Source organism: Dipodomys merriami, unplaced genomic scaffold (assembly GCF_024711535.1).
Source record: "Dipodomys merriami isolate MVZ:Mamm:240054 unplaced genomic scaffold, mDipMer1.0.p SCAF_2, whole genome shotgun sequence".
NCBI lineage: Eukaryota > Metazoa > Chordata > Mammalia > Rodentia > Heteromyidae > Dipodomys > Dipodomys merriami.
The window spans coordinates 18476201-18500441 of record NW_027203381.1 but is presented as its reverse complement, the minus strand read 5'-3'; the positions used below and the strand labels follow the sequence as shown (position 1 = coordinate 18500441).

Below are 24241 nucleotides of genomic sequence, written 5' to 3'. Positions count from 1 at the left end.
GCGCCACTTCTGGTTTTCTGGTGGTTTTATTGGAGATAAGAGTCTCATGGAGTTTCCTGTCTGGACTGGCTTTGAACTTCGATCCTCAGATCTCAGCCTCCTGAGTAGCTAGGATTACAGGCGAGAGCCACCAGCACCCGGCTGAGTACTTTTTAAACACTGTTACCCACTTCCTCATTTTCTCCTGCTTTCCCCTTGCTACTCCCCTCTCCCCATTGTATAGTTCATTTCCAACATAGTGTAAGTGAGTATCATTGTTGATTAGTTCACCCTTGCCCTGCTGTTTCTGTGATTCCCTTTCCCTTCCATCAATCAGATAAATTTATATACAAGACAAAGGATACAGAAAACTATGACAGAAATAAAACTGCCTACAGAACACAATGAGAACCTATACCCAGAGCTCAAAAATTAAATCCCCCCCAAAAAAAATCCTCAAAAAACAACCACCCCATTATCAAGTGGGCTAAAGACTTAAAGACAGACTTCTCTGAAGAGGAAATAAGAATGGCCAATAGATACATGAAGTATGGGCAGGGAAGGTGGCTCGGTGGTAGAGCGCTTGCCTTGCAGGCATGAGGCCCTGGGTTCAATTCCTCAGCACCACATAAGCAAAAAAAAAAAAAAAGTTAGATACATGAAGTAATGCCCAACATCTCTGGCCATAAAATAAAGCAAATCAAAACAATATGGAGATTCCACCTCACCCCAGTAGGAATGGCCATTATTGAGAAATCCAATTAACAACAGATGCTGGTGGGGATGTTGCCATAAGGGAACACTACCACACCAATGGTGAGAGTGCAAACTTGTTTGGCCACTCTGGAAAGCAATAAGGAGGTTCCTCAAAAGACTAAACATAGAACTCCCCTATGACCCAGCAATCCCACTCCTGGGCATTTACCTAAATGACCACAAACAAGGCCATACTAATGCTACTAGCACAACCATGTTCAATGAAGCATTATTTACCACAGCTAAGATATGGAACCAACCTAGATGCCCCTAGTAGAAGAATGGATCAAGATGTAGTATATATACACAATGGAGTTCTATGCTTCCATCAGAAAGAATGACATTGCCCCATTTATAAGGAAATAGAAAGACCTAGAAAAAATTATAATAAGTGAGGTAAGCCAGGCCCAAAGAAAAGTAGGTTGCATGGTTTCCCTCATTTGTAATAACTTGAATATGCCTATGATATTCTTAACAGGAGATCTCAATAGCCCAATTGCTAAGTGCATAAGACCATATATAATGAAGTGTATCAAGAATCTTAATACACTTTTTCCTAAATGTAATGAAGGGTCATTATACACACAAAAAAAACCCACATACTATCAAACCACACAAAGCAGCATGTGTCCCAAGTATGCCTCCTACCATCCTGAAAATTGTAGCAAAATGAAAAAAATTAGAATAGTGCCTCTACCAACATATATGTAAGACTCAGAAGAGTTTCCCTCTGCAACTTTTTATTATTATCAAGTAGTTGTACCAAATAGTTACAATTCCATTAAGTCAGGTCATAAGAACCACTGTTGCTAAGCATTAGGACACAGACTCATAAAGAACAATTGTCTGGGGGCTCAGTGGTAGAATGTTTGCCTTGGGTTCAATTCCTCAGCACCACATAAGCAGAAAAGGCCAGAAGTGGCACTGTGGCTCAAGTGGTAGAAGACTAGCCTTGAGTTGAAGAGCTGAGGGACGCACCCAGACCCAAAGTTCAGGCCTACGATAAACAACAACAACAAAAAATGTCTGTCACTAAATTAGAACACAGACATCTTTAAAAAGTCTACTAATATTCCACTAAAATTATATAGCAAATTAAAATACTAAAGATTTCCAACAAGAATGAAATGGGATGGATTTGCAACTGGTCATTTCAAAACATGTCCACCAAGCATATTACTTCTGGATTTAAACATTGACATTAATTAACAAAATGGCCAAACTGCATGTGAATTGTCTATTAAAAGCCAGTTACTGAAAATGCTGTGTGCCTCAATATGATGAAGAGTACAGATTATACAACTACATATTTAAGTTCCAGTATTTCATTCCCTATTAGAACAATCTACCTATACACATTACTAAATTGAAAATCTGATCCCTCTTCTGCAAAATACAAGGACACTACTGTCTCACAGGATAGCTGTGAGAGCCATATAACAATGTGTAGAAGGCATCTAGCACACAGCTCAATCACTGTGAATTCTCTAACCTTCAATTAACTATAAAACAAAATATAAGTATTAAAGATATTTTTCAAATATTTATTCCTTAATAACAGCAAATAAGTTACTAACCTTACACTGGAAGGAAGTAGGAAACATCATTAGTGGTTAACATTTTGAAATAGTATCAAAGCAGCTGTGTCAAAGGGCTATTGGTAACAACTGGCTGTGGTAGTACCCACTTCTAAACCCAGAATTTAGGAAGGCACACTCAGGAGGATCACAAACTTGGAAGCTACATATATAGTAAAAACTTTGGTCTCAAAACAAACTATATGGACATGTCAAAATAAAACCCCCTAATACAACTAACATATCAATTTAAAAATGTAAAAAAATAGGTGAACAAAAATACATTTCACATTATGTGTATATGCTTCTTGTTTGTTTATATTATTTTTTGAGACAGGGACTTACTAGTAGTCCAGTCTGGCCTTGAACCTGGCAATTCTATTGCCTTAGCCTCCCAAAAGCTGCTTTGATTTCTATTGACATTAAAGTTTTATTACAATAGAAGTATGGTAAATTATAATGGATACCAATATTTCTCATTTACCTGGCAAAACTCCTCAGTATTAAGTAGCAAATACTTAACATATAAAACTTCACAGTTCGGGCTGGGAAGGTGGTTCAGTGGTAGAGTGCTTGCCTTGCATACATGAGGCCCTGGGTTCAATTCCTTAGCACCACATAAGCAGAAAAAGCTGGAAGTGGCGCTGTGGCTCAAGTGGTAGAGCACTAGCCTTGAGCCGAAGAGCTGAGGGACAGCGCCCAGGCCCAGAGTTCAGGCCCCACAACCGACAATAAATAAATAAATAAATAAATAAATAAATAAATAAATAAATAAATAAATAAATAAATAAAACTTCACAGTTCACAAAGTGGTTCTGAACACACACTATACATTTGATCCTTACAACCATACTGTGAAAAAGGAACAGTATATGCTATTTCTCTTTAACTGAGACTTACAATGGAAGTAAGTGGTAGAATAAAAATGTAAACCTACGTAATTTTTATTTTTATAAAGAAAAGACACATTCAAGGGAATCTTGATGAAGCCAGTCTTGGCTACACAGTAAAACCTTGTATCCAAAAAATAATAATTTTTTTCTTGATAAGAAAACTACTAAAACCCACAATGAGATTAATACTACACACAATAAATCATTATGAAAATAGATAATGTTGGGCGCTGTCGGCTCAAGCCTGTAATCCTAGCTACTCAGGACACTGAGATCTGAGGATCACTGCCAGCCCAGGCAGAAAAGTCCCAGTGAGACTCTTATCTCCAATTAACCACTCAAAAAACTAGCCATGGAGCGAGCTGTGGCTCAAAGTGCTGAGAGCTAGTCTTGAACAAAAGAGTTCAGGGACAAAGCCCAAGCCCTGAGTTCAGGTACCACGACTGACCCCAAAAAAAGGGTAACATCAAATGCTGGAAAAGATGTGGAGAAATTGGATCTCTCATTAATTTTTTAAAGAAAAATACAATGACACAACAGTTCTTTAAAAAAGGATTGTCAGTTTCATATAAAAACTCTATGTGTGCTTACCATACAACCCAGCAATTGTACTCTTGAGCATTTATCTCGAAGTAATAAAAAATTGCAAATGAATATTCATGTAAACTTTATTCATCATAGACAAAAGGTCTGGAAGCAATACAAACGTCTCCCAATGGATGACTATTCCAACTAACTATGGTATATCCATACATAGATTACTACTGAGAAACTAAAAAGTAATGAACTATTCAAATACACAGCAAGAAATCTTTGTTTGGGGCTGGGAAGGTGGCTCAGTGGTAGCGCGTTTGCCTTGCATGCATGAGGCCCTGGGTTTGATTCCTCAGCACCACATAAGCAAAAAGAAAAGAGCCGGAAGTGGCGCTGTGGCTCAAGTGGTAGAGCGCTAGCCTTGACCTGAAGAGCTGAGGGACAGCGCCTAGGCCCAGAGTTTAGGCCCCACAACCAGACCCCCCCCCAAAAAAAGAAATCTTTGTTTTCTGTGTTTTATTTTTTTGCTAAACTGCATTTTTATGTTTTTAATTTACTTTATTTTTTATTATAAAGGTGACGTACAAAGGGATTACAATTACATGAGTCAGGTAATGAGTAAATTTTCTTTCTTGCAGAGTCTTCCCTTTCCTCTCTCTCCCAGTCCTTTCCCCTGATCCCCACCCACAATTTGTATAGTTCACTTTCTTTCTTTTTTTGGGGGGGAGGGGGGGTCCTGTAGTGGAGCCTGAAATCTGGGCCTGGGCACTATCCCTCAGCTCTTCAGCTCAAGGTTAGTGCTCTACCACTTGAGCCACAGCACCACTTCCGGCTTTTTTCATTTTGCTTATGTGGTGCTGAGGAATCAAACCCAGGGCCTCTGGCATGCAAGGCTCTACCACTGAGCCACCTTCCCAGCCTGTATAGTTCACTTTCATCAGAGTCCAGTGAGCTCCACTGCTGCACTTTTTTACCCATTTTTCCTTGAATTCTGTGCCTATCCCTTAACCTTCCAAAGATAGACACACATACCATACATAAAGGGGTGACATTGATCAAGATATATCGCATTCATAAATTGCTTTGTTAAATGTAATTCCTTTGTACAGCAACTTAAAATAATATAAAAATTTTAAAAAGAGGGCTGGGAAGGTGGCTCAGTGGTAGAGCGCTTGCCTTGCATGCCTGAGACCCTGGGTTCGATTCCTCAGCACCACATAAGCAAAAAGAAAAAAGCCGCAAGTGGCGCTGTGGCTCAAGTGGTAGGGCGCTAGCCTTGAGCTGAAGAGCTGAGGGACAGCACCCAGTCCCAGAGTTCAGGCCCCATGACCGGACCCAAAAAAATAAAAGAAAGAAAAAGCATAAGATAGTCATGTCAGGTTGTAACAGTTCTGTATCTTGGCTGTGGCAATGGTTTTATGAATCTACACATATGATAAAACACATGCAAATCAATGTATGTTTGTATGTATGTATGTATGTACAACAAATCATGGAAATCTCAATAAGCTCTGGGATTGTAACAATTTCAACCTCATTTTGATGCTTTAATGAAGATCTAAGAGTAACAGAAAACTGACCAAAGGATACTAGAAACTTCTCTGTATATTAAAAAAAAATATCTGGGCTGGGAATGTGGCTCAGTGGTAGAGTGCTGGCCTAGAGTTCAATTCCTCAGTACCACATAAACAGAAAAAGCTGGAAGTGGCGCCATGGCTCAAGTAGTACAGTGCCAGCCTTGAGCTGAAATGCTCAGGGATAGTACCCAGGCCCAGAGTTCAAGCCCATGGCTAGCCAAAAAAAAAAAAAAAAAAAACTATATTATTTCAAAAGCAGTTTAAATAGTAGACCATTTAGTTATAGAGTTATCTACATTTGCAAGAAAATGTTATGTAAATATACACATCTTTATACATGGTATTGCAAAAACAAGATTATGCTATGTAATTTAGCTTTAATCACTTGAGAGGTCCTTTTCTATGTTTATAAACATATAATCATGTTTAATGATTGTCTCCGCATGCTGATATGGCATTTTTGTTTATTTATTTATTCAAACTCCTCATTGTGAACATTTACATTGTTAGCAATTTTCTATCATAAATAATGCTACAAATATCTTTACATATCTTTCTACATATATTCATGAAATTATGCAATTATCTCAACATGAACTCTAGAAGTGCATTTGCTATGTCAATGAATGCTTCCATTCTAATGAGTTTCACAAATTACATGATGGAAAGACTTAACCAATTACCTAACACTGGCTTATAACCTCTCATAATGTTAAATTTGCAAAATTGCAAACTCACATCTTTTGACACCAATCTAGTTATTTTTATACTTATATAAGCATATACTGTCAGTAAATAATCAGAAAACATTCTATCACAAATATAGATTTCTTCTCTCTAAAATATTCTACAGTGGTAGAGCGCTTGCCTTGCATGCCTGAGGCCCTGGGTTCGATTCCTCAGCACCATATAAGCAAAAAGAAAAAAAGCTGGAAGTGGCGCTGTGGCTCAAGTGGTAGAGCGCTAGCCTTGAGCTGAAGAGCTGAGGGACAGCGTCCAGGCCCAGAGTTCAGGCCCCACGACTGGACCCAAAAAATAAATAAATAAATTAATTAAATAAAATATTCTACATGGCCTTCATAAAGGCTTTCATTAAGGCTAGGATGTCTAACTAGTAAATTGCTACCAAGTTATTGCAAACTTGGAACAAATTCCATTCAGCACCACCTAAATTCTTAGGTAGTATCAGTCAATTTTTGCATTAAATATTATGGGAGATGGAGAACACTGAAATATATAATTTACAAAGTAGTTTTAACTGCATGTTACAGCATGACAAACAACTCTAGTTATAACTTCAGTCTAGTGAGCAGAATTGGATTTGTCAGGAAAAATTTTTAAATGTAGCCAATATTAAGTAAAAAGTTGTGGATGTTTTATTATAAAGACAGATGATCAATTGTAAGCTACTGAAGCAGAAAGTATTTCCAAATGTCATCAGCCACAATTCAGGTGACAAGAACAAAATTATCCTGGTCTTGATGGATACATCTGTCTGTCCACAACCACCTCAGGGGACATATCTCACCAGTTCAAAATGAAAGAACAAAAGACCAGAGCTCAATGTTAAAGCACACAATCCTTTCACTGGTCAACAGAGTATATCATTGTTAAATGTCAAGCAATTTTCCAAAACTGATGAATAAACATCAACAAAAATTTGTTGTCATGGAATAAACTTACTTTCATATGAAAACTGTAGCTCTAGAATTCAAGTTTCTACAACCAAAATAAACACATAACATGAATCACAGATTAAACAATATTCCTGATAACTGTCACATATGAAAATGTGCTAAAATTATTTACAGGAAGTTTTATCTGGTATTATCAGGTGAGACAGGATACAATCTGCAAGGAAATACAAGTAATTAATAAAAGCAGCACAGTAAAACTGGTGACTTAATGATCAGCAGTATTATTAATGGAGTCAATATGTAGCACCAGGAATTGTTTGTACTCCTTTAGTGGCTTCTATCTTTCAGTGCTTTTTTCCTATGTCCACAGTCTCTCTCTTCCTGTCAACCCATCTTTCTCCTTCTGCTTCATCTGCTCACACTGGATTTTTAAGTAACATCAGAGGTACCATGGCTTCAGCCTTGAAGGATTAAAGAAAAAAATAAGGGATTGACACTACTTTGAGTCTTTTACTCCTATTTCCTGCATGGGAAGTTGCAGGAATTGTTTCCTTCCCCCTCACCCTTTTTCTTTCCATTCTCTTCCTACTTTATCCACACTAAAATAAATACTTCCTAAAATTTTTGAGAGGAAAAACAAAAAGAAGGCTGAATAATATGTAATCTTAGAAAAGAAGGAAATCAAGCCAGGCACTGGTGGCTCACACCTGTAATCCTAGTTACTCAGGAGGCTGAGATCTGAGAATTGTGGTTCAAAGCCAGCCCGGGCAGGAAAATCCTTGAGACTCTTATCTCCAATTAGCACCCAGAAAACTGGAAGTGGTGCTGTGGTTCAAGTGGTAGAGCACTCACCTTGAGCTAAAGAGCTCAGGGACAGAGCCCAGGCTCAGAGTTCAAGCCCAACAACCGACAAAAAAAAGGAAATCAATTGATAGAGAAAGATACTACAACCTAAAAATAACTTATCCAACATAAAAGTATCTTGATTATTAGTCTATTTTCTGCTACTTATAAGGAAATAACTGCAGCTAGCTGTTTATAAAGCAAATATTCTTTTATTTAATGCATAATTTTGAAGCTGAAAATCAAAGATTGCACAAGCCCCTCAATTTGGCTTCGAGTTAAGAGTTCCCTTGGATGGGACACATGAGGGCAGATGGCATCATAGTGGAATCACGTGTACAAAGGAGATCAGATAGATGGAAGGCAAGACAAGAAGCCAGAGGGAGAGGAGCCAATAACATCCTCTCATAGCATCTCATCTCTTTTTTTTTTTTTTTTTTTTTTTTTGTCGGTCGTGGGGCTTGAACTCTGGGCCTGGGCGCTGTCTTTCAGCTCTTCAGCTCAAGGTGAGCACTCTACCACTTGAGCTACAGAGCCACTTCCGGTTTTCTGGTGGTTTATTGGAGATAGGAGTCTCACGGTCTCTCCTGCCCGGGCTGGCTTTGAACCGCGATCCTCAGATCTCAGCCTCCTGAGTAGCTAGGATTACAGGCGTGAGCCACCAGCGCCCGGCAGCATCTCATCTCTTAAAAGGTCCCACCAACTCTTCAAGGAGCCACACTGGGGACCAAGCTCCTAATACCAACCCTTAAGAGCAAACCACATCCAAACTATAGCACCACATAAAATTAGATTTTCTTTAAAGATTTTTACGCTCTGTAGAGAAAAATGGTTCATTTTTAAAATACTGAACCAAGTAATTATACATTTAGCCAACCTTCATTAATCTTAATTTTCCTATCTCAGAAGTTTGAGATTGTTTAGCTAAAATTAAGTTGAAGGTAATCTTTATGATGTATCTTAAAGCATATATTTCAAGAAGGGAAAAGATTTGGGAAAATACTGTTGAGCCAGGCACCCATGGCTAATGCTTATAATCATAGCTACTCTGGAGCTGAGAGGGAAGTTCAATGCCATTATAGGCAGACAAGTTCACAAGGCCCTATCTGCAAAAAAGCAAAAATCAGGGATGGAGGCATGTCTCAAGTGGAAGAGCAACAGTTAAGCAAGCTCAAGGCTCTGAATTCAAACACATTATCATCTCAATTTTTTAAAATATTATAGAAAAGTTTACAAAAGAAACATACTTGTTAGTGGTTCACACCTATAACTGTAGCTATTCATAAGAGGTTAAGATCTGAGGATCTGGGTTTGAAGCCAGTTCAGATAGAAAAGTCCATGAGACTCTTATCTCCAATTAAGCATCAAAAAGCCAAAAGTGGGGGGGCTGGGGAGGTGGCTCAGTGGTAGAGTGCTTGCCTTGCATGCATGAGGTCCTGGGTTCGATTCCTCAGCACCACATAAGCAGAAAAAGCTGGAAGTGAAGCTGTGGCTTCAGCCTTAAGCTGAAGAGCTGAGGAATAGTGCCCAGGCCCAGAGTTCAGGCCCCACAACCAGCAAAAAAAAAAAAAAAAAGCCAAAAGTGACCCAGGGTTGGTAGCTCATGACTGTAATCCTAGCTACTCCAAGGCTGAGTTCTGAGGGTCATGTGCAAAGCCAGTTAGGGCAGAAAAGTCCCCATGAAACGCTTACCTACAATTAACCACTCAAAAACCAACAGTGGAGCTGTGGTTCAAGTAGTAGCCTTTAAAGCAGTAGCCTTTAGCAAAAAAGCTCTGGCCCTTAGTTCAACACCAGGACTGGCGCGTGCACTCACACACATGCACACACACACACACACACACACACACACAAACACACACAAAATATGCTGGAACATACTTGTACATTAATTGCTGACATGCAAAATAAATTACTGGACTAACCTACATTTTACATTGTCTTATACATTATTCAAAGTTATCTCAACATGCTTGTTTCATTCAACATTTGTTCAAAACTTTCAGAAGCTGACTGAGTAATACTTCACAAGTGGAGGAAATACAGAAGCTACTCAAGCAACTTTGAGTAATGCCACAATGTAAGAATAAAAGGCTGGGCATTAGTGGCATGCCTGTAATCCTAGCTACTCAAGAGGCTGAGATCTGAGGATCGAAGTTCAAAGCCAGTCCAGGCAGGAAAATCCATGAGACTCTTATCTCCAATAAACCACCAGAAAAACTGGAAGTGGCACTGTGGCTCAAGTGGCAGAACACTCCCTTTCAGCTGAAGAGCTGAGGGAGAACACCCAGGCTCAGAGTTTAAGTCCCACAACTGACAAAAAAAAAAAAAAGAAGAAGAAGAAATTTAACTTCTAGGTTAATACTGTTTCAATGTAGGCATTAAATACTTTCTTTTGGGGGGGGGGCAGTCTGGTCATGGGACTGAACTCTGGGCCTGGGCGCTGTCCCTCAGCTCTTCAGCTCAAGGCTAGCGCTCTACCACTTGAGCCACAGCGCCACTTCTGGCTTTTTTCTTTTTGTTTATGTGGTGCTGAGGAATCAAACCCAGGGCCTCATGCATGCAAGGCAAGTGCTCTACCACTGAGCCACCTTCCCAGCCCCTTAAATACTTTCTTATTTCAAGCAAACCTACATAATATCAACTTATAAACACTGCTCTAACCACCTGAAATTTCTATAAATACTTAAAAGAAGGTGTATATCTAGATACAACCCTGATGGTTGACTTTTTTGAAACTGCTATGATACCATAAAACTTTAGTTTTTCAGGGAAGCTAAAACTTTAAATTATATATTCTCTAAATCACAACTTTCAATTACTTAGATTGGCTTTATTTATTTTATTTCAAGGCACATTTAGTACATTACTCCCAAATCTCAATAATGAAATATAAAAAACTGAAAGTTCCAATCTTTAAAGAAAAGCAGATGCACAAAAAGTTGCTGGGGGAAAATTAGACTTCTGAACACTGGTCTGCTGAGCAATGAAACTACAATTACAAGTTTTATAAAGTAAGTACTAAAAATGTTCTAATACCTTGAATTGAAAGTTCTGCCATAAATTGACTTTACAACATAGCTATTCTGACAAATGTTTGAAGTTTAAGACATAGTCTGAGTTAATCAACAAATCATTCTGAACTAATCATTCAGAAAAGCATAGAAGCATTTCTGAATATCTTCCCCTTATGTTAGCAGAGAAAATTACTAGGAATCATTCATAAAATAACAAGAATCGGCCCATTTACTAGTTCAATTGTGCAACTGTTAGTTTTCTAAAAAGGCCTATTCATAAGAAAAAGTCAAAGAATAAAAGTTGCATATACATTTAGTATAGCAATTTTAATATATCAAGCAAAACCAAAACACTGTTTATATTCATGGGTTTTACAGTCAATTCTATATGCTGTCATTCAACTGCCAAAATGAAAGAACTGTAACTATTAAACTGTCAAAATTTCATCAGCTACTACACTAGATAATTTTGTGTTTATTTTCTTGAGAAAGTAAGGAATTAAAAAATGACTTAAAGTTAAATTCCTCCAACACAATGAGGAAAAGACTCAAAGGATACTTGGAATAAAACTTGGAGTATTCCCTAACAATGCTGGTTATACTTTCCCCACCCACACCCCTCCCAGAATCAAGTTAACTTTCAGTTTAAGGGCTGGGGATGTTGTTCAGTGATGTGATAACAGGCCTAGCATGCCAGAGACCCTAGCATCAATCCCCAGTACCAGTAGATTACAAAATTGTCTTTTACAGTATCTATGCTAACAAAAATGCTTGTTAAAAAAAAACAAAACAGCTGGGTGCCCGTGGCTCACGCCTGTAATCCTAGCTACTCAGGAGGCTGAGATCTGAGGATTGCAGTTCAAAGTCAGCCTGGGCAGAAAAAGTCCATGAGACTCTTATCTCCAATAAACCACCAGAAAACCAGAAGTGGAGCTGTGACTCAAGTGGTAGAGTGCTAGCCTTGAGATGAAGAACTGAGGGACAGCACCCAGGCCCAGAATTTAAGCCCTGTAATCCTAGCTATTCAGAAAGCTGAGACCAGCCAGGCAGGGAAGTCCATGAGCTTTTTTCTTTTTTTTTTTTTTTTTGTGCCAGTCCTTGGGCTTAAACTCAGGGCTTGGATACTGTCGAGCTTTCTTGCGCAAGGCTAGCACTGTACCACTTGAGCCACAGCTCCACTTCTAACTTCTTGGTGGTTAACTGTAGGTAAGAGTCTCACAGAGTTTCTTGCCCAGGCTGGCTTCAAACCAGCGCCTAGCACTGTGAAACTTCTATCTCCTATTAACCACCAAAAAGCTGAAAGTAAAGCTATAGTTCAAGTGTCAGAGTGCCAGCCTCGAGTCAGAAAAGCTGGGGTGGCCAAAGTCCTAAGTTCAAGTCCCAATACTGGTACAAAAAAAGGTCCACGTGAAGGTCAGAAAATGAAAGTTTTGACTCAAGATATAACTGAACTTCTTGTGATCCCTCAACTTGAGAAAATAACACACTAAGGAAAGTCTCAAATTATTTATTACATTATAAAATGGCCTCGTAGGTTATTTTGGTCACCACCCAAGCAAACCTATGATGAAAGATTCAAAGAGAATTTAGAAGACAGTTTAGTATCTCACCTCTGTGAGATACTAAAAGTCCTAATAAAACTGTACATAAAGTATGCCAAAAAGAATAAAAATACAGAGACAGGCACCAAAGATTAAAAAAAAAAATGTACCAGCATGTAATTGTTTCTTCCAGCTAGAAATTCTTAAGTTAATTCAATAAAGATCGCTTTCCTATTTCTCAAGTGACGAAGCTAATAAAGAAACTTTAAGAAAGGATCATTTGAGCAGCTCCTTAGCCAGAAAGACACACTCCACCCAAACAAGGTAAAATACTAGACAGATTATGCATCTGCTTACGTGTATTTTTGTAAAAAAATGACCTCAAGGGCTGGGAAGTCGGCTCGGTGGTAGGGTGCTTGCCTTGCATGCATAAGGCACTGGGTTCCATTCCTCAGCAACCACATAAGCAGAAAAAGCTGGAAGTGGCGCTATGGCTCAAGTGGTAGAACGCTAGCCTTGAGCTGAAGAGCTGAGGGCCAGTGCCCAGGCTTGGAGTTCAGGCCCCACAACCAACAAAAAAAAAAAAAAAAAAAGAGGGGCTGGGAAGTTGGCTCAGTGGTAGAGCTCTTGCCTTGCATGCTCAAGGCCCTGGGTTCGATTCCTCAGCACCACATAAGAAAAAAGCCGGAAGTGGCACTGTGGCTCAAGTGATAGAGTGCTAGCCTTGAGCTAAGAGCTGAGGGACAGCACCCAGGCCCAGAGTCCAGGCCCCATGACCGGACCCAAAAAAAAAAAAAAGACATCAAAACATAAGGTACCAGTGATTATGACCCATAGTTTTGATGAGTTTATAATGTGAAAATATAATCTCACTTCTTTTTCAAAGATTACCAGCTCTTTAATCTTTTTTTTTTTTACCTTTTTCTTTTTCTTTTTTTGTCAGTCCTGGGGCTTGAACTCTGAGCCTGGGCTTTGTCCCTGAGCTCTTCAGCTCAAGGTGGGGCTCTACCACTTGAGCCATAGCACCACTTCCGGTTTTCTGGTGGTTGGAGATAAGAGTCTCATGGACTTTTCTGCCCCAGATGGCTTTGAACCACTGATTCTCAGATCTCAGCATCCTGAGTAGCTAGGATTACAGGAGTGAGCCACTGGCACACCCAGCTCTTTAGTTTTTATGTGAAGCTTGGTCCATGATTAATCTACATTTCCAAAAGAATACTGTGTCACATGGTAGCCAATAGAATTCATCTGAGCTATATAAACCTAGTTGAAATGTGATCCTTCCTAGATACTGTCTAACCTTGGACAATGTTCCTAAGCCTCAGTTTTGTCATATTTGGGAGTAACAGTAGATTGATAACAGAATTCAACAAGAAAACAGATGCTTTAAGGAAACAAGCCCCTGCTTCCTACATTAGGGCTCAATAAATCATGAATTAACCATAATATGTACAAGATTATTAAAGCCTATTAGCACAATGTACTTTTTTTATAGAAAAAAATCTCAAAGTAAAATCAAACTTGTCATCAGAACTTAACAATGTACAAATGAATGGAGGGTGTTTTTTTAAAAATATATATTTGAGGATTGTACCTCAAATCTCAGCCTCTTGAGTATAGGCATGATCTACTGGTGTCTGGTTTAAGTACAATATTTCTGTTTCAAATGAAAAAGTTCTGGAAATGAAGAGTCGGGATAGTGTGTAACAGTTGTAAGCACACTTAAAATGACTGAATTACACATTTAACAATAGTTTAATACATTTTTTGCTATGTATATTTTATAATCCAAAATTCTGTGAGTAAAATCTTGGTCTACTATAAGATATTAAATCATAACAAAATAGATGCAACTGCCCAATACCAACATCAAACATGCCTGTCTCCAGAAATACCATAAAATATAAAACAATCTTCAGTACAACCAAAGTCCCTATATAATTTGTTTACATGTTCACTACCCGCCATGTTGGCCTTTTTGCTATTCTTCTGACATTCAGAATGAACTCTTGCTTCAGGCTCTTGATGCTTTTGATGCTCTCTACTAGCATGCTCTTCTCCAAAATCTGCATGTTTACTACTGGCTTCACTAGTATCTCTGCTCAAAGTCTGATTTCCTGGTAACTCCCATGTACAGAAATGTTCTGCTCGCTCCATCATATTCTGTGACCTTGTTCTGCTTTATTGTCTTTAGTTGGCATACCCCAGAATGACTTTATATATTTGTTCATTTGTTTATTGCCCATCTCCTCCAATAATATATAAGCTGTGTGAGAAGGGAACTTGACCTTCATGTTTTCAGCATGTAAAATAGTGCCTGACAAATGGGAAGCCTCAAAAATGAATGTTTAGGCAAAATAATTTAAAAATATTTCCATTTATTAAAAAAGAAATATATCACCAGGCACTAGTAAATAGCTCATGCCTAGCTACTCAGCAAGCAGAGATCTGGGGATTGCAGCTTGAATCCAACCTGGGCAGGAAAGTACTTGAGAGTCTTATTTCCAATTACCCACCAAAACGCTGAATGTAGAGGTGTGGCTCAAGCACTGGAATGGTAACCTTGATCTTTAAATAAGATCTTTAAATGAAAAAGAACTAAAAAGACAAACAACCAAAATGCCAACAAGAGAAACTTCCATTATACATTTTTGTCTTTTTTTCCTTTCTTTTTATATTATGATTTAAACCTGCTTTTAAAAATGTGCTAGGAGACTGGGAATGTGGCTTAGTGGTAGAGTGCTTGCCTAACATGCATGAAGCCCTGGGTTCAATTCCTCAGTACCACATAAACAGAAAAAGCCAGAAGTGGCTCTGTGGCTCAAGTGGTAGAGTGTTAGCCTTGAGTGAAAGAAGCTCAGGGACAGTGTCCAGGCCCTGAGTTCAAGCCCCAGGACTGGTAAAAAAAAGTGCTAGGAGCATAGCTCATGCAGGAGAGTACCTGCCTAATAAGTGTGAAATCCTGAGTTCAATTCCCAGTACTAGAATGAATGAATGCATGAATGATGAATGTTAACAATAAATATGTAGTATCCTGCTAATCCAAAAAAAAGTTTTAAATGACTGCCAAAGCTGCCTTTTTGCCTTATATGAGCACCATCTAGTGCTCAGTATGCAAAATACAATTTTCATAACGCAGAAAAGGTTTCTGAACAGCATTTATAAAGAGCATATTGTTTAAGCACAAATATTATAGTCAAGCTCTGGTCTAATTGTAAAACAGTTGAACAATTAATTTGAAGACTTTCAATCAAGATTAAAGTGATCATCAGAACACTGGTTAAATTGCTACATATGTTCATTCCTAACACATTTTATTAGAATTTTAAAGACAGTGCCTATTCTCTTGTTTTTGTTTTTAGTATTGGTTTTGGCTTCAGTTTTTGAAAACAGAGTCTCTGCAGTATAGCCCATGGTAGACTTGAACTCATGATCCTCTGAGTAGGCCTCCAAAGCCCAGAATTACAGGTAAGAACATTAAAACCAGTTCTTCACTTTTTTTTTTTAGTCCTGAGGCTTGAACTATGGGCCTGGGTGCTGTCACTAGGCTCCGTTTTTACTCAAGGCTAGCACTATACCACTTGAGCCACAGGGCCACTTCCGGCTTTTTTTTTTTTTGGTCCGGTCATGGGGTCTGAACTCTGGGCCTGGGCTCTGTCCCTCAGTTCTTCAGCTCAAGGTTAGCGCTCTACCACTTGAGCCACAGCACCACTTTTGGCTTTTTCTGCTTATGTGGTGCTGAGGAATCCAACCCAGGGCCTTACGCATGCGAGGCAAGCACTCTACCACTGAGCCAACTTCCCAGCACATTTCTGGCTTTTTCTGTTTATGTGGTACTGAGGAATCGAGCCACAGCACCTCTTCCAGCTTTTTCTATGATTAATTGGAGATAGTCTCAGACTTTCCTCCCTGAGCTGGCTTCAAACCGTGTTCCTCAGATCTCAGTCTCCTGAATAGCTAGGATCACAGGCATGAGCCATCAGTACCTGCCTTCACTTTCTTTTTAAACCAATGGTTACCACTCCATAAAATAAAAAAAAAAAAAGAGAAAATCAGGAGTGGGAATTATGGCTTAGTGATAGAGTGAAGGAAGGGTAGAGACCAGCCAGATGCTAGGGGCTCACGCCAGTAAGCCTAACTACTTAGGAGGCTAAGAACGAGGATCACAGTTCAAAGCAAGACCAGGAAGCAAAGTCCCCGTGAGACTCCAATTAACCACTCAAAAACCAGAAGTAGAGTTGTGACTCAAAGTAGTAGAGCACTAGCTTTAAGCAAAAGAGCTGAGAGACAGTGCCCAAGCCCTGAGCTCAAGCCCATGACTGACAAAACAAAAAACAACAAAAAAAAAGAAATGTACTCATTACCTGACTTATGAAATGGTAACCCCTCTGTACATCATCTTTATAATAAAATTTTTAAATGTTTAAAAAAAACATTGAGGTTCTATCTCACCCCAGTTAGATAGGACAACATTAATAATTAGAACAATAACAAATGCTGGTGGGGACGTGGGGGAAAAGGAACCCTATTGCACTGTTGGTAGAAATGTAAACTAGTAAACCACTCTGGATGGTGGTTTGGAGAATCCTAAAAAGCTAAACACACAACTACCCTATAATCTAATCATACCTCTCCTGGGTCTTCACCCAGAACATAACAAGTCAGAATACAGTAAAGACACTTGCATATGGGGCTGGGAAGGTGGCTCAGTGGTAGAGCGCTTGCCTTGCATGCATGAGGCCCTGGGTTCGATTCCTCAGCACCACAGAAACAAAAAGAAAAAAGCCGGAAGTGGGCACTGTGGCTCAAGTGGTAGAGCACTAGCCTTGAGCTGAAGAGCTGAGAGACAGCGCCCAGGCCCAGAGTTCAGGCCCCACAACCAGACGCCAAAAAAAAAAAAAAAAAAGACACTTGTATATCCATGTTCACTGCTGAACTATTCACAATAGCCAAGTTATGGAAACAGCCCAGATGCTCTACAAGAGATGACTGCATCAACAAAATGTTGTACTTATACACAATGGAATTTTTCTTATCCATAAAACAGTAATTTTTCATTTGCAGGGAAATGAATAGACTTAGAACAAATGTTAAGTGCAGTAGCCAAGCTCAGAGAGACAAATGGCACCTGTTTTTAATCATATGTGGAAGGTAAATCTAAAATACAACTGGACACAGTAACTTACACAGGGATCTATGTATTTACACACAAACTGACTAAAAAAGGATACATTTAGGGAAGAATAGGGAAGAAACCCAAAGGAGTATGTCCTCTAAACATCTAAAGTACTGTACTATTTATCAAAATGAATTCCAGGAAATTAAAACATAGATTGAGGGGGCGGGGGTGTTTAGGCAAGGGGCAAAGGCCAAGGCATAGGAATGGAGGGAGGAAGCGTGACCAAATGTTTTCAAATTGTATTCAACATGCACATGTAAAAAATGAACTATGATGGGGCTGGGAAGGTGGCTCAGTGGTAGAGCGCTTGCCTTGCATGCTCAAGGCCCTGGGTTCGATTCCTCAGCACCACATAAGCAAAAAGAAAAAAGCCGGAAGTGGCGCTGTGGCTCAAGTGGTAGAGCACTAGCCTTGAGCTGAAGAGCTGAGGGACAGTGCCCAGGCCCAGAGTTCAGGCCCCACGACCGGACCCAAAAAAAAAAAAAAAAAAAAAATGAACTATGAAACTTATGGGAAGGGGTAGGATGGGGACAATGGGGGAAAGAGAACGAAGGGGTGATATTATGCAACAATATTGTACTTATTACATGAGTTATGGAATTTGTTCAAATCCTTAATAACAACAATTTTTGCAAAGCTGGAAAAAATATGTATGTACCTATTTGGATCCTAGTTATAATAAACTATAAAATAACTACAGAAATTTAAACGTATACTGAATAGTAAGAACTTTTGCTAATCTTGTTAAATATGATACTAGGGTTATGATTATGTTTTTTTAAAAGTCTTTCTTAACCTACATTAAAATATGTAGGTCCGGGAGCCAGTGGCTCACACCTGTAAAGCCTAGCTACTCAGGAGGCTGAGATCTGAGGATCAAGGTTCAAAGCCAGCCTAAGCAGGAAAGCCCATGAGACTCTTATCTCCAATAAACCATTAGAAAACCAGAAGTGGTGCTGTGGCTCAAATGGTAGAGCACTCGCCTTGAGCTGAAGAGCGCAGGGATAGCACCCATGACCCACCAAAAAAAAAAAAAAATCTTTTTTTAACTAGGTGAAACAAATGCAGTAACAAACCCAATTAGCTAGGCAAATGAAAATGTCATATATTCAAACAATGAAATATTACCAAGTAATAAAAAGGAATGAGAACTAGTATATATTATAACATTTGAACATAATGCTAAGCCAACAACATCAATCACAAAAGACCATATAACGTATGACTCCATTTATATGAAAGCTCTAGAAGAGAGAAACTTACAGAGGAAACCAAACTAAAATAATGGAGGAGGGGTTGGGAAAAATTAGGAAGTGACTGCTAATGGGTATAAGTTTCCTTTACAGGATGATTATAATCTTCTTCAATTTGACTGTGGAGATGGATGTATAAATCTGACAATACATTAAAAACATTCAGCTATAACCTGATATTGAAACATAAATCATATTGTATTAGTTTTGGGAGGCTAAAGAAAAGAGAATGAGAGTAAATATGGTCGAAGTAGTTTGTTTGCATGTATGAAAATTAAAAAATGAAAACTGTTGACATTATTTCTAGGAGAAAGAGTGGGAGAAGGAAAATTGATAAGAGCGAATGAGGTTGATTGGAATACATAGTATACATGTATGGAAATGCCACAATGAAACTCTCCTTGCAAACTGAGGTATGCTAATTTTTTAATTGTATTAGTTTTCTATAAATGTTACCAAAAGATAATTGTGTGCCAGGCACTGGTGGCTCACACCTGTAATATTCAAGACGCTGAGATGGGAGTATCACAGTTCAAAGCGAGCATGGGCAGGAAACTGATGAGACTCAATCCCCACCCAATTAACACCAGAAAACCAGAAGTTGCACTGTGGCTCAAAGTGATAAAGTGCTGACCTTGAGCAGAAAAACTCAGGGACAGTACCCAGGCCGAGTTCAAGCCCCACTACCAACAACAACAAAAAAAAAGGTAATTGTGTAAACAATATAAATTTATTATCTTATAGCTCTGTGGGTCAGAAATCTGATACAAGTTCTCAATGAGCTAAAATCAAAATAAAATACAAGGTTCTAAAGTGAAAGAAATCTGTTTCCTTGCCCCTCCTGGTTTTAGGTGCAAAAAATGTAGGCCACAGGCATTGTGAGGCCTACAAAATCATTTGGTTTGTAATATGATATATGTGTGTGTGTATATATATATATATATATATATATATATATATATGTATGTATATGTATATATGTGTATATATATATATATATATGTATATATGTATATATATATGCATGTATATATACATTATATTCTTATCAGATGCCAGTGGCCCATCTGCCTGTATTGATAATTTTGTAGGGCCTATAATGACATTATAAATATCCAAATAGTCCTTGGCAGAAAGTTTCCCTCCCCAACTCCAAATCCAACCCATAACGCTACTCATATTTCTTGGCTCATTCCCTTCTTCTACCTTCACAGCCAGCCAGATATGACAGGCTGAGCTCTCTTCACTTCACCTCACCTCACATCACATCACCTCACATCACATGACAGTCTTCTTCCCTCCCTTTCTTTCCCACTTTTAAGAATCCTTGTGATCACATTAGGCCCATCTAAATAATCCATGCTTATCTTCCTATTTTAAAATCACTGGTTAGCAATCTTAGCTCCATGTGTGACTCTAATTCCCTGTGTCATGTAACATATTCACGTATTATGAGAACTAGGACATGGACATCCTGGATGGATGTATTAATCAGCCAATCAGAATAGAACTGTTAAAAAAAATAATGTTTTAAGGCAGTGGTATTGGAGCAGTGGCAGGGTGGTTTCCTGGCTGAGAGTGGATGAGCTCTTGCATATCTTCTCCTTCCTGGAGGCACTGGATCTGCAGTACAATGCCACACAGGAGAACACGATAAGGTGTCCCATCGGGGCCCCGTGCTGGTGGGCCCATCTGTCTAAGCTTTGGTTGGGGATCACTTTCTTTCTGGTTCCCATGCTTTTGCTCTACCAGTTCCCAGTGCTTGGCAAAGCACAGTCTTCCCAAGGCAGCTTCAGCATCTTATTCCGTGGGCCCAGGGATCTGTTGTATTCCCTCTCCCTGGTCCTTTCCTTTATGACTCTACTCCTGAAACACTAGTGGACAGAATTCACACCCTCTGCTATCCACTGAGCTATTACCCTGCATTCTAGTCCCTGGGCTCCTCCTCAAGGACTCTGTACAAATGTAATAATACTGGTGTATTTTTTTGTTATTTTTCTGCCAGACTCATTCTATGAGAGGAATCTTTGTCATCTCCATTGCTGTGTCTAGCACCCAGTATATGCTTTGATAAGTAATGGCCCTCTATAAATACTTGTTGAATAGCTGAATTTCAAGGAACTTAAAACATGTACTTTAACAAAAAGATAATGAGCATCTTTATGTGAATACCCATTTCTTTACATTGCAAATAATAATAAGAATAAAACATTTTTAGCTGATTGTGAGTGGCTCACACCTGTAATCCTAGCTATTTAGAAGGCTGAGAATCTGAAAATCATGGTTCAAAGCCAGTCCATATATGAAAAGTCCATGAAATTCTTATCTCCAATAAATTACCAAAAAAGACAGAAAAACCAGAAGTGGAGCTATGGCTCAAGGGGTACAATGCTAGCCTTGAGCAAAATCAGCTCAGGAGCAACATCCCAGCTCTGAGTTCAATCCCTAGTACCAACACCAAAAAAGAATAACAATATTTTTAAGATTAATTATTAAGCATATAAGAATTCAATATGCTACTTACTCTGTATTATGTTTGTACTGCACTATATTTATACTCTATACATTACATACGTCATATTCTTCTTTTTTTACTTTTTTGTCAGTAATGGGGCTTAAACTCAGGGCCTGGGCACTCCCTGAGCTTTTTCACTCAAGGCTAGCGCTCTACCATTTCTGTTTTCTGGTGGTTAACTGGAAATAAGAGTCTCATGGAGCCAGGCACTGGTGGCTCATGCCTATAATCCTAGCCTCAGGAGGCTGAGATCTGAGGATCACAGTTCAAAGGGAGCCAGGGCAGGAAAGTCCATGAGACTCTTTTTTTTTTTTTTTGGGTCCGGTCGTGGGGCCTGAACTCTGGGCCTGGGTGCTGTCCCTCAGCTCTTCAGCTCAAGGCTAGCGCTCTACCACTTGAGCCATAGCACCACTTCCGGCTTTTTCTTTTTTGCTTATGTGGTGCTGAGGAATCGAACCCAGGGCCTCATGCATGCAAGGCAAGCACTCTACCACTGAGCCACCTTCCCAGCCCTCCATGAGACTCTTATCTCCAATAAACTACTAGAAAACTGGAAGAGGTGCTGCGGCTCAAGTGAAAGGGCACTTACCTTGAACGGAAGAGCACAGGGACAGCACCCAGGCCCAGAGTTCAAGCCCCACAATTGACAAAAAAAAGTCTCACAGACTTTCCTGTCCTGACTGGCTTTGAACCATTGTCCTCAGATCTCAGTCTCATGAGTACCTAGGATTATAGGCATGAGCCACCAGTTCTGGCCTATTCTTTTTATAAGATTTAAAATGAGATGTTGTTTTCACCTATCGAACTGACAATACCCAAAAGTTAAAATGCAGCAACAGTTTTTTTTAGGTTTTATTTTTCTCCCCTAGTCCTAGGGCTTGAACTCAGGGCCTGGGCACTGTCCCTGAGCTTCTTTTGCTTCAGGCCAGGACTCTTACCACTTGAGACACAGCACCACTTATGGCTTTTTCTGTTTACGTAGTACTGAAGAATCGAATCAAGGGCTTCATGCATTCTAGGCAAGCATTCTACCACTAAGCCACATTCCCAGCCTCTGTACTTACAGTTTGATGCAATAATGCTGCTTCAAGAAATTTATACCAAGGGCTGGGAAGGTGGCGCAGTCGTAGAGCACTTGCCTTGCATGCTCGAGGCCCTGGGTTCAATTCCTCAGCACCACATAAGTAAAAAGCCAGAAGTAGCGCTGTGGCTCAAGTGGTAGAGCGCTAGCCTTGAGCTGAACAGCTGAGGGACAGCGCCCAGGCCCAGAGTTCAGGCCCCTCGACTGTACCCAAAAAAAAAAAGAAATTTATGCCAGAGAATATTCTTGTATGTGAGAAACAATATATACATCACTACCTGATCGAACAAATGCCTAGAAATAGTCTAAATCTAACTAGTCTAAGTCAATCTATTCTAAGAATACTCTGTAGCCATTACAAAGAATGCTTATGTGCTTAAAGATGAAAGATATATGTTCCTTAACTGTGAGGGGAAAAAAGCATGGGATAGTATACTACATATGTATTTAAACAATTTTATGAGACTACATAGGATACGTCAATAATTGTGTACTACATCTGAAGGATTTAAAAGAACATGCTGCCAGCAATCATCTGCTGAATAGAAGAACAGAAGAGAAAAACTTGTCTCACATTTTTCTACCATTTGGATTTTCTACTGGTACATGTGTGACAGAGCGAAACAACATTAAAACATACTTTATAAAAAGCAGCATAACACACAAGTTCATGTGGCCTTCTATATACATTTTTAACCTCCAAGCAATCTCTTACCTGCTAGTTGGTGCAGGGAAAGAAAACGAAAGAAGCTGATTCCAAAATGGGTCATTTTCAGAGACAGATTCTGTGCCTGATAACTTTTTCAAGTACTCATTTTTAGGCAGATCACTGATCCTGCTGCTCTTTGATCCCATCTTCTAATGTGGTAGATAACTTGTCCTCACACCTGCATTTCCACAAAACCACCTAAAAAACAGAAACAAAATAAAAATTATTGAAAAAAGTCATAAATGTTCCTAACCTTGATATACATATATATACTTACAAACTTAGAAAATGAAATACCTTTCTCATTTGTAAATATATTAGACATAAGATACAGTTAGAAGAGGAAAATGGGACTAAAACTAATTTAGCCAACACAAACAAAAACAATCTCTACTTGTCCCACAGATCTTAGGATGAACTAAGTCTCCCCAAGAAAATGTCTCAAAGCAAATTCATAACAATATAATTAGTCTGAAAAATGAACTTTTACAACTAAGACAGAAGTGCTAAAGGAATACAGAGACTACAATACTCAACTGTGCAAGAGGAGAAAGTATGTTCAAGTAATTAACATATGCTGCCTACACTTACAGGGGACTGTCCTGAATTATCTGCATCTAGTGAATGAGCCCCCAATTCCAAACAAGTCACATTTAATGTTGTCTGATCTGCTAAACTTTGAGGGTTATTTTTTTTGCTTATTTTATTTTTTTGATGATAGGAACTACCTTAATTTATATTTCTGTTGAGAGGATATAACCAGGATTCTCTAAAATGAATGAGTGAATAATCTGCAAGAAGGCCCGATGCCAGTGGCTCACACCTGAAATCCTCGCTACCCAGAGACTGAGATCTGAGGATTGCGGTTCAAAGCCAGTCCAGCCAGAAAAGTCTGTGAGACCCTTATTTCCAATGAACTACTAGAAAACTGGAAGTGGGGCTATGGTTCAGGTGGTAGTGTTCACCTTGAGCTGAAGGGCTCAGGGACAGTGCTCAAGCCCAGAGTTCAAGCCCTGGCTTTGAAATGAGATCCTCAGATCTCAGCCTCTTGAAGTAGCTAGGATTATAGGCATGAGCTACCAGTACCAAGCTAAACTTCCTTTTACACAAACCATGGCACATGATATTTGACTCCAATTCTGTTTTTACC

General features: G+C 39.1%; 1 protein-coding gene across 4 annotated transcripts in view; it reads right to left on the bottom strand.

Moving 5' to 3' along the window:
- Positions 1–24241, bottom strand: part of Dym (dymeclin) — a 320347-nt gene that overhangs the window by 278908 nt on the left and 17198 nt on the right. For all 4 annotated transcript variants that reach the window (XM_070029178.1, XM_070029181.1, XM_070029180.1 and 1 more), the window contains exon 2: positions 23098–23289. In XM_070029178.1, coding sequence (XP_069885279.1) covers positions 23098–23237 — 140 coding nt within the window. In that variant the 5' untranslated portion in view covers positions 23238–23289. The remainder of the gene's footprint in view (positions 1–23097; positions 23290–24241) is intronic.